This window comes from Carassius carassius, chromosome 6 (assembly GCF_963082965.1).
Source record: "Carassius carassius chromosome 6, fCarCar2.1, whole genome shotgun sequence".
Classification (NCBI taxonomy): Eukaryota; Metazoa; Chordata; class Actinopteri; order Cypriniformes; family Cyprinidae; genus Carassius; species Carassius carassius.
The window spans coordinates 3,791,209-3,805,885 of NC_081760.1; the positions used below are offsets into that span (position 1 = coordinate 3,791,209).

General features: G+C 36.1%; 2 protein-coding genes across 7 annotated transcripts in view; both read left to right on the forward strand.

Moving 5' to 3' along the window:
* Window positions 1-5,113, forward strand: part of LOC132142247 (sorbin and SH3 domain-containing protein 2-like) — a 65,166-nt gene extending 60,053 nt beyond the window's left edge. For all 6 annotated transcript variants that reach the window (XM_059551967.1, XM_059551966.1, XM_059551969.1 and 3 more), the window contains 6 exons: window positions 105-219; window positions 307-435; window positions 544-714; window positions 3,934-3,971; window positions 4,071-4,177; window positions 4,936-5,113. In XM_059551967.1, coding sequence (XP_059407950.1) covers window positions 105-219; window positions 307-435; window positions 544-714; window positions 3,934-3,971; window positions 4,071-4,177; window positions 4,936-4,997 — 622 coding nt within the window. In that variant the 3' untranslated portion in view covers window positions 4,998-5,113. The remainder of the gene's footprint in view (window positions 1-104; window positions 220-306; window positions 436-543; window positions 715-3,933; window positions 3,972-4,070; window positions 4,178-4,935) is intronic.
* A 4,434-nt stretch (window positions 5,114-9,547) lies between these two features.
* Window positions 9,548-14,399, forward strand: LOC132141814 (PDZ and LIM domain protein 3-like). The gene is made up of 7 exons (XM_059551479.1): window positions 9,548-9,746; window positions 11,787-11,938; window positions 12,147-12,231; window positions 12,316-12,503; window positions 12,676-12,809; window positions 13,504-13,615; window positions 13,844-14,399. The coding sequence occupies exons 1-7, from the start codon at window positions 9,654-9,656 to the stop codon at window positions 14,010-14,012; spliced, it is 933 nt and encodes a 310-aa protein (XP_059407462.1). The 5' UTR covers window positions 9,548-9,653; the 3' UTR covers window positions 14,013-14,399.
* The last annotated feature ends 278 nt before the right edge of the window (window positions 14,400-14,677 follow it).

Here is a 14,677-nt window from a genome sequence, read left to right on the forward strand (position 1 = left end):
ATCAGTAGAAAATGTAGAAATGTGAGTGCTACAGAAGGTCAGTTCAGGTGCATCACTGATTTGAATGTTCTTTTTACTATGTGCATGTTTGCTGCATATTGCAGGGAACTCTCTTTTAAGAAAGGAGATGCTGTCAACATCATCAGACAAATTGACAGTAACTGGTACGAGGGGGAACACAGAGGACGGACTGGGATTTTCCCCATCTCTTATGTCGAGGTCAGTGTTAAAATAACCTATGTTCAGTAGTTAAACCAAACTCTGACGCACACTTAATCACGTTCCCTCTCTCACTCTCTCCTTCAGAAGGTTGCATCTCCAGAGCAGCAGCAGCCTGTCAGGCCTCCTCCTCCAGCTCAGGTTCGAGAGATGGGAGAGGCCAAAGCACGATACAATTTCAATGCTGACACTAACGTGGAGCTTTCTCTTAGAAAGGCAAGTGTAAAACCCTATATTACACCAGCTTTCAAGCTCTATAAAATGCACTTGTTAACTCACCCCTCCCTGAATTATGTATTTAAAGCATGCATGTTTTTGTTGTAGGGGGAGCGAGTGATCCTTCTAAGGATGGTGGATCAGAATTGGTATGAAGGAAAGATTCCTGGCTCAAACAAGCAGGGCATTTTCCCTGTGTCCTATGTTGATGTGATCAAGGGCTCTCCTTCCAAGAGCCCCAGTCACCTTGGAGACACCCACACATATAAGGCACATAAGGTAAGTCTTTATCACCAGTTTTAGAACCAGCACACCAAAAAAAAAGTCTGTCCTACAGACCTTATTTAAGTTTATAAATATTCCTGCTTTCTTTTTCCCTTGCTTAAGTACAATACAGAGCCCTCCCATTTGCAATGTCTTGATTCTGCCACTTGGACACACCTTCAAACAGTCACAAATGAATGGCTGTCCCTCACTTTGGGAGTTTCCACCACTTACCCATCTTCCTGTGGCAGTCCAGTCCCACCCACCCCTCCTCCATTACACAGCAATCTACACCACACAGGCCCCCAATCCCCTGCTTTACTTGTGCAAAGTTTCACACCGCCACAAAACCGTTCCCCTTTTGTGGATGCAAAAGAATGCTCCCCTTTTTCTAGCCAAGGACCAATCACTTCAGAGTTCTCGAATATTTGCCTGTATTCCAATCAACATCTCTACAGAGATAAAATGACAGCAATAGATCAGATCACAGACCATGATCAAGAGCTGTTAAGAAAACCCTCAGATTCCCTTTACCACAGTTTAGTAGAGCCTCATTCTCATTACTGTAAAAAGAAAAATAAGTGAATATCTCAATTTAAAATAATCATAGAATTTGTTGCAGTGCAAATAAAAAAGCTTTAAATAATAATAATTATTATTATATATTTTGCTGTATTACAATACAATATTATTTTAAAGTATTAAAGTCATAATGAGAATCATCAGATTAAAAAATAATGAGACTGACTGTGTTTACGATACTATTTTACTAATGCAAAATATTATTCTTTATTGTGTTTCTTTTGGTTTTGGGGTGAATGTGACCTGGGCATTTCATCCTTCCTGCATTATCATTCTTATTTTGCTGTAACAGGACGTGGCACACTTCTGAATATTGAATACTGAATATGTAAACATTGATGGTTATATGGTAAGGTTTCCGAATAGAAATATATATAGTCTACCTCAATCCGATTTCAAAAGGTCAAGACAAATCCCATTTAATTAAATTCAAATCAAGTTTATTTATATAGCGCTTTTTACGATACAAATCATTGCAAAGCAACTTTACAGAAAATTAAGTTTCTACAATATTTCGTAGTCGCTTATCAGTGGTGACTGTCAGTTTATGTGCATATGGCAGAAATGTAGGAAAAATCAATTAAAGACATAATAAAACAGACAGTAACAGTATTAACAGCAATTATTATATGATGCAATCTAACTTGTAGCAAAATTTGGTAGTTCTTTATTTATTATGATATGGCCCCTTTAAATAGTATCTGTCACACTAGTTGTGTGTGTTATTTTGACAATAAGGCTCAAATTTGTAGTTGAACACAGTTTCAGCTCTGTCTTTCTTTTTGCCAGGCTGACTCCTCCTCCATCACTCCATCTCTCCCATTCTCCACCTCCCCCATGACTGATTCCTCTCTTACTCTATCATCCACTAGTTTCTCTCCTCCACACATCTGAGATGAATCATCTGCCTCTGCTGTTCACTCATCTCCAGCGTCTGCTTCCAAACATTCTCCATGTCCTCCTCCTATTCCTCTTGCTTCATCTCTTCCTTCGGTGCCCTATTCCTCTTCTGTCCTGCAAACCTCAGTTGTGTCTTCCCGTTCAGACTCTGCTCTCCTTCCATTATCTCTCTCCACTCCTCCTCCTTTACATCCTTTGTCTCCTCCAGACTCCCCAATCCCTCTTCCTCCTCATCCTTCATCGACTCTCAAATTTGCCTTCTTTTCCCTTCCAATTATCAATCATCTCCTTCTCCTCCCTCCTCATTTCCACAATCCTTTCTTTCTTCTATCCTTCCTCAGCTTTCCTCTTCTACTTCCACTCCTGTTCCTTTCAAATCCCTCCTCCAAGTCTCCTTCTCCTCATATCTCACCAATCCCTCCATCTCCTCCATCATCTCCTATTCCTTTTTTGCATCCTTCTCTTTATTCCTCCTTTCAGCCTCTTTTACCAACTATTCCAGCCTCCCCGTCCTCCTCTCCCTCTCCTCCTCCATCTTTTTCAGATCACATCCCATCTCCTCCCAGATCTCCTCCACTCCTCACCTCTTCTCTTCCTCCCTCCTCTGTCTCCACTCAGCCCTCTCCATCCATCCATCCATCCCTCCATCCTCTCCCTCTGTTTCTCCTCTCTCTCAACGTTCACAGCCTCGATCTCCTAAGATCAAGGTAAAAAATAATGAACAAAACAGTGGTTTCAGGGTTGCTGTGTGGTGCATGTTCATGTGCATGTGCATCTGTAATGTTGTCGACATGTGTGCATTTGAAACTTGAATTAGGGGCGATGACAAAGGCTTGTGATGCAATAGAAACATAGAGTTAGAAGTAATGTCTCAAAGGGCTAGTTCACCCAAAAATGAAAACATTATTATTTATACACCCTCATATAGTTCCAAACACACAGCAGACCAGAGCTAAGCTGAACATATACACCGCTATTATGGTGGCTTTATGGTGTTTTCTGCTGCCATGCAAGATATGTCACTACAATATCAGTTATCAATTGATTTTAGATTTAGATTTTCTCCTTTTTATATCTTAACAGCTGGTGGTTACTAGAAAAAAAAAAGATACAAGATATACACGTTTTTATATTCCCCGTTCCATCATTTTAAATATGGCGTGTATCAAATGTGTGAGTGAGAAGGGTGTTTTTTATTTATAAATATACTGTATCTCATGTTGGACTGTACTTATATCCCTAATAATTCAAGATTTTCGAATGACTAAACTGAAATGATAATTAACAATTATTTGTGCCATTAAGATGAATAAAGGGGTTGTGAATAACTAAGATGGAGTTCGTAAGAGAATGCTGAACTCTGATTGCATTTGATTCTTGCAGACAGTTTATAGGCAGGAAGTGGTTGAGGGAAAGCCACCTCGAAGCCCTATTTCCACCAGGAGGCGCTGCTTATCTCCCTGTTTATCACCCAGTAGAGCAAGAAGGGTAGGATGGAGTGTGCTGTGAAACTAGCAGCAGTGCAGACTGGGAAATGAAGTCCTTTCTAATCCCTTTTATAGTTCTCTGGTCGCATCATGGGTGGATTTCCTCTCTGTGTGTGTGTTGTAACACAACAGGTCTTCTCTAAGCTCTGTGATGAAGATGAAGATTCATAGACTGTTATCCTGTGTCTGGATTTGGCATGATATTCTGACACCTCAAAGTGTTACATGTACATTATACTGACACTTTCCTCTCTCTTTCTTTCAGAAAATTATGCAGGATTCTCAGCATTCAGGTGGTGAGCCGTAAGTGCACTTCGATTTTTATATACTGTATTAAGTTGTTTATTTAATGTCCAACCACAAAGAGCACATTTTTAAAACCCTATTTTAATTTTACGTTAGCTTTCAAGCTGTGTACAACTATGTGCCTCGTAATGAGGATGAGCTGGAGCTGAAGGAGGGGGACGTCATTGATGTCACTGAGAAATGTGACGATGGCTGGTTTGTGGGTACGTCTTTTATAAAGCTACAGCACCTCTGCAATTTTTTTTTCTTCTTCTTCTTCATGAAATTTACTTATAGTGTACTCAGTATGACTTCATAAATTAAATATATGTACATTACTGTTAAACAAGTGTGGGGTCAGTAAGAATTATTTATTTATTACTATTTTTATTTATTTATTTATTTAAATGAATGCTGTTATTCAGCAAAGATGTATTAAATTGATAAATATTGATAAATGTAAATATTTAAGCAGCACAAATGTTTTTAACATTGAACATAAAAATGTAATAAAAAAAAAAAAACATAAAACAAAAATTACTTGAGCACCAAATCAGCATATTAGAATGATCACAGGAATAAATTAAAATTTTAAAACATTTATTTATACTTGGATATTTTCAATTGTAATAATTACATTATTACATATTTTACTGTATATAATTTTATTTTTTATATTTTACTGTTTATAAAAATATACATAGCTATATATATATATATATATATATATATATATACGTATATACAGGTGTATCTCAAAAAATGTTTGGAAGACCAGAGTAGACCAGTAGGCAATTATACAGCCATCATGATACAAAAATATGTGACTGACCAATCAAAGTCAAGTATCCCAAAGTACCATGTAAAATAATAATGTACATTGTACATTATGTTGTCATCTTTTATGCATTATACCATGAAAACATTTTTGTTAAATAAAAGATATTTGAAATGTATTGCTGAAAATCATCTTTGTTTTCAGGTACCTCTCAGAGAACCAGGTTATTTGGAACATTTCCAGGAAACTATGTTAAACCGCTTTAACAAAGAGGAAACAATGGCACAAATACGGCCACTCCAGTGCCTACTGTGTAGGGCCAATGAGGCACCTCACCTTTGAGAGTGTGTGTGTGTGTGTGTGTGTGTGTGTGTGTGTGTGTGTGTGTGTGTGTGTGTGTGTGTGTGTGTGTGTGTGTGTGTGTGTGTGTGTGTGTGTGTGTGTCCATATGTGTGAGTGTTCACAAACACAACAGTTTTAGCTCTGCCACCTCCGCACAGACAAACCACTGAAGTTTATTTCACTTTGAGCACTTTGTTTTTGTGCCGTCAAACAGTCTCCTTTCTGTTCCTTTATCTGCTATTCTGACAATGTTTCTTCCTGTTATTTTGACATTTTGTTCATTTCCAGGATGTGGTAGTTTAGAGTTAGTACAGTGAGGATTCAGGCTTCCACAGTATTAAATAAGGTCAGTAGATAAATGATACTGAGAAGAAACCTCAGGCATCAGCGTTGAACTGAGTGTGTGTGTTTATTGTCTGTGTTGTGTAATAAACAGTGCAAGGTTAATAGCAATAGAGACCACTGGTTATAAATGAGGATGGATATTTTCATTAAAATGAGCTGAATGTGATAGCATGGACAGTTATGAAATTGCTCATTCCTCTTGTGTGTGGCCAAAATAAACAAGTGATAGGAACTGACGTGTTTTAACCATTAATTGCATCCAATTACAAAATAACTGTCATGGAGAAATTTTGCAATTGTCTAAGTGGCAATCATTCGTATAGGATACTGTTTGTATGATTATCAGTGCATTGTGGGTTTTTTGTAAAAGTCGTCTTTAAAAAGAAAGTGCATTGACATTTTGGAAAGGAGAGATGCTTTTATTGAATTTGATAACAAATATTTGATTAATAAACTTTTTTCTAATGTTTACTTGAGAATTTTATGAACGGACTGAGTTTTAGAATTGTGAGTGAATCACCCGACTTTAATACAGTATAAAATCATGTAAATTAATATTCAGTCATTGCTTGTTTTATTAACGAATGGTAACAATGTATAAAGGTGAGCTTGCTATGATGTTTAATTGTTTTATTTGTTAACCTAAATTAATTTATCTAAAGCATTATTTTCTCCTTTTTTTGTGAAAGTTTGATCTCTGATATAAAAATTAAATGATGCAATTGATCTCCCACATTTTTAATGAGTTTCACTCTTTTAAAATTGCATCATAAAATGCAATAGAGAGAGCTGTTGGTCTTTGATGAATGTTTGTATGCTTGTCTGACGTTCAAAATGTTTTGGTTTTTGAAGGATTTGTATATCAGTATTTTCTGTATCACTTGTTGTGTTCTCATCTGAAAGCATATAGCTTGTGTTGCATCAGCTTTTACAAATACGTATATTCAGTATATGGAAAAGGGTGTCTATGAATTTCACAGACAGCATAGCAATCTTAAAGCACCTTAGACATTTCTTAGGTCTATACATTTTTTGTTTTCTTTAAGATTGAAGTGTGTAAGAATGTCAGTAATGAAATATGTTGTTTCTTAATATGCAGAGAGCTATGAGGAAACTTTTCTGTTCATTTGAGCAGAACCAGTCATTTGAGTTTGGGGCGGGGCTTTCTGTTTGGCTGACCAGTGGCTGATGGGAAGGAAACATGTCTGAAAACAATTGCAACTATGTTTAATATGCAGAAATGACACACTTCAGCATTAAAATATTATAATCAAGTTTGCATTTTTCAGCTTCATGGCTGTGTTTGCTGATTTTATATGTGCTTTTGTATTGTATTGTACATGAGTTTCACTTATATTATAAAGCCCTTCCTTTCTCACAAAATCGTGTTTTTTTTATTGTTTTTTTTTGTTGTTGTTTTTTGTTGTTTTTTTTTATTTCATCCCATGTGCCAAATTTATTTAACAACTTTGGTGCAAAAAAAGAAAAGAAAGAAAATGTATGCAAAAAATAGCACAGAGTAAAGACAAAAAAAGAGTCAGAAGATATTTTGTCACTTTTTGCAAACTACTCTGCTCTACTAAAGACAGTGGATTGGAGGATATTTTTGCCTTTTTCCTCAGCCTTTTGACCAAATAACATAGTGTTATTTGACGTGTGCTTGATGAGCTGGTGAGCTTGAGAGAATCGAGTTTAACCTGCTCACTTTCAAATAAAGCTTTTTTTTAATCTTCCCCCAATTTCTCTTTTTCTGTCTCTTTCCCTCTGTCTCTGCTCTTTTTTGTTTTGTTCTGCATCCAATACATTTCTGCTCATTTATCTGAGCCTCTCTGTTTACCTGTTGCCTCCAGTTCTGATATTTGAACATTGGTATTGTAATTGTTATATTCATTTCAAGTATTTTGCCACCCTTTTAATTTTTTTTGTTGCTCCTAAAAAAGAGAGAGAGAAAGAACAGAAGAAAGAAACATTAAAGCAGTTGTTGTTTATTGTAAAGTCGAAACAGGCAAACTTGAGGAAAACATTTCACTGATAGAAGTTAATGATAAAACCACAACAATATGCATTTGTATTAAATTTGTTAATGTTTTTCTTGGTAGTTGCAGCAGGTATGAATTTTTATTTATTTAAGCTACTTATGCTCATCCAAGTTTGTGTTTATTTGGTCAAAAATCCAGCAAATACAGTATTATTGTCAAATACTATTAGACAACTATTTTATATTTTAATATATTTTAAAATGTAATTTATCCCTATGATGGAAAAGCTGTCACATGATCCTTCAGAAATCTTATACTGATATACTGATTTGATGTTTTTTGAAGAAACAATTCTTATTATTATCAATGTGCTTTAAATATTTTTTGCTGCTTAAAGTTTTTGTGGAAACAGTGATATGTTTATTTTTTTCAGGATTCTTTGATGAATATAAAGTTCAAATGAACAGGGTTTGTTTGAAATAGTAGGTTTTTACCGTCACTTTAATGCTGAGTATTAATTTTGTGTAACTTGTGAACACACTGGTCAAGCTGTTAGTTCAGTAGCTGTAGCCAAAAAAAAAAAAAAAAAAAGATAAGGATCTGGTTTACTGTCAGTGACTTTTATTGTGTTTGGCCATATCCCCCAAAACCTTTTATGGGATAAATAATTCAGGCCTGTTGAAATCTGTTTCTGGCAATGACTTTGGGGTTACATTGCTGTTAAAGAAAAATACACTTGTACTATAATAGAGTTCAGTCATTTATTTTCATATACTTAAAGTGGACTGAACCATAAGATGTACTGTAGGAATGGACTGGATAAGATGAGTAAGGAAGGGAGCCCAACAGTTTGAGTCAGAGCAAAAAGCAATGGAAGAAAACAGAAGAGTTTGCATTTTGATCCATGTCTGCTGCCATGAGTTTATAATGACTGAATCAACAGAGTGGAAGAGTAAAAATAGGCCACACAAGAGGAGAATATGTAAAAATGAGAAGGGTTCTTCTTAACTAAACGTGTAATACAGCGAGATCCAGATTGGAAATAGAAGAATGTGCCTGTGAGACTTCACAAGCCTTCACTTCGTTCACTCACCAAATAAGGGCAGAAGCAGTGAGGCCTCTCTCCAGGCCCATACATGCAGCCATGAGGACCAGAGCAGGCAACAGAGTCCTGCCTCCATCTCTGGTGGCTGTATGTTTCTGTCATTCTAATCAAAGATCAGTCATTATTTTATTAACAATAAAGGGAACCTTGAACTGATGTTCAAGCTTCAGAGGCTAAACAAAAATGGCCACACATTTGCTGTTCATCATTTTTGCATCTAAAACAGCTTTTTATGACCACTTAATTTCTTTGATATAGTCACATTTTTATGTGTTGTTGTTGTTCAGATTGCATAGCTTAAAAAGCCACCAAGTGAACCACTTAGTTTGAGAAAATGGTTTTATTGAACTAAAAATGTGTGACTGGTCCAATAGTGCACCAACCTTCTATTGTTCAAACTATGTACAATTTTCTTTTTCACATTCTAAACAAATTATATAACGAGTAAGTTATATGGAAGCTTTTCTATGCAAGCCCTGATCAAGATAAAAATAAATACAAAAATTAACTATTTCCTTATATAACTTAAATCAGTCTGCTGATGTTGTGCACCTGTGGATGCATGTTCTGTTGAAAAAAAATTATAAAATTAAAAAAGAGCAAATACATCACTGAAAGAAGTTTATTAGGTTTCAAAAGGTGGAATGACAATCATTATTAATATTTATTTTTATCTTTAACTTTGTTCAGATTGAAAAGAGCAGCTTGAACATTATGGCCATTTTCATTGTTTGTGCAAACTCTTCCTTTTAAACTGGAAAAATCTCTTGGTTCTAAAAATGAATGTGTAAACAAGGTTGGGCATAGTTACACGTTTGTTCTGATGTCAGATTGAGGTGGTTAAGATTAGTTATGTGATAAAACAGATTAAGATGTAATTGGAGAGAAAGTGGCACAGAAACGAAGCAAGCACAATGAGATCTTAGTGGAGTGGAGGAGAGGGAGTTGAGATGGAAACCATGATGAACAGAAAGATAGAGAGGGAAGAGCATTATGAAAAAGAAAAAAAAGTGAGAGAGAAAGCTACAGTATAAAGCAAGAGATAAAGCAAGCACTCTGGAGGAGTGGTCTTCAATCTCCTCTAAAGGATTTAGAGTTGAATTTCTCCATCACACTCGAAACACACACACACACACACACCTGCTGTTGATATGCCGTTCACTGTTGTGCTGGATGGACCCGCGCCGTGGGGCTTTCGACTTATTGGAGGACGGGACTTCAGCCAACCCCTTACCATTGCCAAAGTAAGTATATAATATAATATATTGTATTATTATATAGACATGTCTACATTAACATAAAAAAACACCTTTAAACAATATTAATAATTTAAAAAAGGATTTAAAACGAACAAAAAAATATTTTAAGCTCAATTAGAAAAGGACACTTCATAGTGCATGACAGGATTAATAGAATACATAAAACACAAGCAGGGTGAGTAAAGGAAAATAAATCAGTTTTATAATGAAACCGTAAACAACAAAATCTGGCATGAATTGAGGATTGCAGTATGTCATCCCTTATAAAGAGAATATTTCATGGAGGAGAACAATGGCTGTCATCATGCTCTATTTATGTGTGTAGCTAAAACTGATGATGAATCATTCACTGGAACTAACTTGTGGATCCTCACACCTGCTGTGGCAGTGGATTTGTGTATTCTACGTCTAAATTTCAGAGAGAGTCCAAATGAGAGAGAAAGAAAGATAGCTGGATGGATGGATGGATGGGTGGGTGGGTGGGTGGATGGATGGATGGATGGATGGATGGATGGATGGATGGATAGATAGATAGATAGATAGATAGATAGATAGATAGATAGATAGATAGATAGATAGATAGATAGATAGATAGATAGATAGATTGATATAGAAAAAAGTCATCCCAAACCATGATTTCTGTCTTCCACGAAACTCAACCTCAAAAGGTGAATTTTTGAGGAACATTCTGGCTACTCTTATCCAAAATGAGGCTGAGGGTTTTGTGTTCCACTGAAGAAAATCATACAATATCCTTCAATATTCTTTAAATTCACATAAAAATTGAATCTTCAGACAATGATACTGTTTAAAAAATTGTATTGTTTAAATAACATTTAAAAGGTTACAACCTATTACATGATCAAAACTCCAGTGTTGAAATACACACTGAAGTTCTTGTGCTGATCTGTTTGCGCAGAGGTTTTTATGCTTTTGTTCTCTGTGCAGCTCTAGTTTTGGATTTCTACTTTGCTTTCATGAGATTTCACACTTGGAACAGTTTCTGCTCACTCTGCGGTTCAGCATGACACTGTTACTTAATCTCAACACTGCACAGCCATTTTTGGTCAAACACCCTCCTGTCCTCTGTCTCTAGACCTTGGGAGTTGTTTTTACTTACAGCTAGGACTGTAATCTGGACTTTATTAATCAAAGTATGTTTGGAAACCAGGCCTGTTTACCCACAGCAGGTTGTTGAACTGTACTCAAAATTTAAGAGTGAGATTTGTTGGCCTCAGATATGACAATAGACCGTGGAACTTTCTATCAGGAGAGAGACAGTCGTTTCTAGAAACCACTCGTTAATTTATTATGAAACCAGGCTTGATATATTATGGAGTTGTACTTCTCAAGTAAACTGATATTGTTGAGATATTTAACTAGAAAACAGACCTTTTTGAAAATTGTGAAAATCATCTTGATTTAGTCTGTTCTGCTCTGTTATATATAGTGGGTTATATTTGGGTTCTGAGCATTTGAAGTATAAAAGCACTGGCGCATGCTACATCTGGGATGAATGGATAAGACTACAAGGAACATATTGAGTTCTTGATCCATCTTTCTGCTTGTGATAAAGAGCTCATTTAGGAGTCAGGACCTGATTCAATGCCAAACCAATGCAGCTCCACAGACAAACCCCACTGCACCCAAAATGCCTTTTGATATATGACTAATATGATGGATGCACCTTTACATTGGGTTATTATGCAGTTATACATGCCATTCTGCTCATGTAATGCAAGTCAGATAATGCAGTGCATGTGCAGTTTCATATAATTCATCTGTAGCACTTCATTCTGAGAACTGAAAACAGCAGGACTGCCGAGCTTCTCTGGAGACTGTTATTTCCCCAGCATGTTTACTGTGGAGAGTAGTTTACAAGGGTGCACATACCAATGATGACAAGGACTTACATATACACATACACATACACATTCAGACACACACACATGCACACACACATTGCAATTTGCTTACACTTTCAGCTAGCTCCTGCTGATGTTGTCTACCATTTTGCGTTTTCAGATATCACCAGAAAGTAAAGCTGCCAGAGTCAACCTCTCTCCTGGAGACATCATCTTTGCAATAGATGGAGTTTCTGCAGAAAACATGATGCACTCAGAGGCCCAGACTCTAATCAGGGATGCCACCCATCAGCTCAGACTTACTGTTGAGAGGTCAGAGGTCACCTTTAGATCCACTTAACTAGCTGGACAACATCACATGAGCTTGCACTCTGCACCACACAAAGGGGTAGCTGATGTGCATTAGCTTTTTTAAGATTTGGGGTTTGGGGTTTTTGAATGTATTCAAATAAATATATTCAGACCAAATAAGAAAAAAAACAAGAAATAATTAAAATGTCATCATATCACTGTTTTGCAGACCAGAGACTAAGTTGTGGTCACCAAATGTGACTGAACACAACAAAAGCCATCCATTTAAAATGAACCTAGAGGCAGAGCGACAAGTATGTGTCTTCATATTTTATGTATGATCTCTATCTGTATCGTGTGGTTTGATGATCTATAATGCATATAGTTTTGCCTGACAGGAGTACACACCAATAGGAACAGGCCATAATCGAAGGGCTTCACCCTTTGTGGCCGCAGCCAACATCGATGAAACACGTCAGGTGGTGAGCCCAACCTACAACTCCCCTATTGGCCTTTACTCTTCAGGCAATATTCAGGACGCCTTACAAGGACAGCTCAAGGGCCTCATTCCTAACAAACCAGAAAGGTGAATGTTCAAACCTGAACTATTCAGTCTAGTAACTCCTTTTTGGAAATGCTAGTAGTTTTTAGTAGCACTGAGCTGATCAGGAAAAAATGCTCAGTTATCATTATGTATTGAAATATAACATCTAGTTTGATTCTGGGAAGGAGACTACATTGAAATTAAGTGTGTGTAGTCCCAGGAAGCTTAGCAACATAGAGGAGTCAGATGTATATCAAATGCTGCAGAGAAATGAGGATGAAGACGAGCCCCATGAACCACGGCAGTCGGGATCCTTTAAAGCCCTACAGAGCTTTATCAACAGTGAGGGTATGACATGCACACACTGCACCAACAGAAGAAGAGACACAAAAACAAAAGAGAATGAATGCACAATATTTAATAGGTATTATGCAACACACACACTCAGATGTGCACTACACACTGAAAAAAATGGTGTAGGATTTTGAAACAGTTTTTACTCATAAATTGCTAGTAAATTTATGATTTTTATATTTATAAGTGTAAAAAACAATTACAAAGAAATTGCAAGTTCAACACACTGAATTAAACACATTGAATTAAATGTGGAACTTTTAACAACTGAAATAGTATTTTCTTGTAAAAAGAGTAATTTCTTGTATATATTTTTGTTTGAACTTTGAACATGTATTATTTGCAGTAAACAAGATACTATACTAAATATTAGATGTAACAAGCATCAATATTGTAGTACAATGCACAGTTCTACGATTACATATTGTACGATAAAATTAGCTATTAAATATGACAATATTAGCCATGTAAACCTTGGAATATTTGCAAAAGATATTTCATAAAGAAAAAAATGGCAATTATGCTCACATAAGTTTAGTGATGTTTTCTGAATAGATGTAATGCACAATGTTTAGGGTACATATAAACAGTACTTTTGAAATCTGCGATTGAATTAGAATCATTAGGATTTACATGCTGTAATGTAAACGTTGACTGGTACTGGGATTCAGATCTTTTTGATTGACAGGTACACATCCATTAGTGACAAAGAAAGTCTGTGCACCCACGACCAAGCCATCTGCTCCGGCAGGGAACTTGCACAAGCTACCGATGTGTGATAAGTGTGGTAACGGCATAGTGTAAGTCAGGCCACTTGAGTCATTGCTCATTGTCAAAACATTTATTTAAATTTTTATTCTCAGTAATACATAGAAGCCAAAAACATTCTGTCAAATATGAGAAACCAAATATGCAGTACATATTAAAATTCTACACACTTTGGCTAAGTAAGATCCCAATCTAGGTTAACATTTCTATCTCCGTCTTTTTCTATGGCTCTGTCTCTTTGGCTCCTTCTCTGTTTTCAGTGGGACGGTTGTGAGGGTTCAGGATAAATTTCGTCATCCAGACTGTTTTGTGTGCACCGAATGTGAGGAAAATCTAAAGCAGAGAGGATACTACTTCATAGATGATGAGCTATACTGTGAAACCCATGCTCATGCTCGGGCAAAACCTCCTGAAAGTCCCGACCTTTGACCTTCTCGTTGTTCTTCTGAATGCATAAGAGCACCAAGGGAAGCTCAACTACTCAGTGCATGAACATCTTGTTATAACCACAGACACAAAAGTTTTACCACAATTCATGCACAATCATGTCAACCAAATACTGAGAGATCCATCTATGGATAGTGTATTGTCATGTCATGTGTGCTGTTTTGCACTTACTTTGTAGGAATAGGGTGTGTTGATTGAAATAAGTTTGTATGAATAAAGATTTTGTTTTTGGATAATCATAATATTTCTTATCAGGAGTGTTTGAACGAGACAAGGGGAGCATTTTCCTGACAATATAATGTGTCCTTACATCATTGCCATAATTTTTGATGTGCTTGCAGGTCATAATAAGAATTTTTGGATTAAAAATGTGTCACTCATTTATTTATTTCAATTCAAAATTCCTTTTTGTTCTTCTTCTGTGGTCAGTGGTAAAGAAAAGTCTGCTTTGCAGTATTACTGCCACCTGGAGTGATTTAGTGTCCTGCCATGACCTAGCCAATTATAGTTATGTATCATATTCATAAATATCAACAAATAATATATTTTGTATACTTTTTGCATGAGATTAAAAAATTAACACAAGTGAGATTTACATTAATTTTAATTATTCGGTTTTCTACAGAGATCACGTTTAAAAATAAAAA

What these genes read in the sequence shown, in the direction of transcription:
- LOC132141814 (XM_059551479.1), top strand. Translation starts at nt 9,654, where the DNA reads ATGCCGTTCACTGTTGTGCTGGATGGACCCGCGCCGTGGGGCTTTCGA. An exon ending in ACCTAGAGGCAGAGCGACAA is followed by an intron (nt 12,232 to 12,315) that starts GTATGTGTCTTC and finishes TTTGCCTGACAG; the next exon opens with GAGTACACACCAATAGGAAC. An exon ending in AAGTGTGGTAACGGCATAGT is followed by an intron (nt 13,616 to 13,843) that starts GTAAGTCAGGCC and finishes CTCTGTTTTCAG; the next exon opens with TGGGACGGTTGTGAGGGTTC.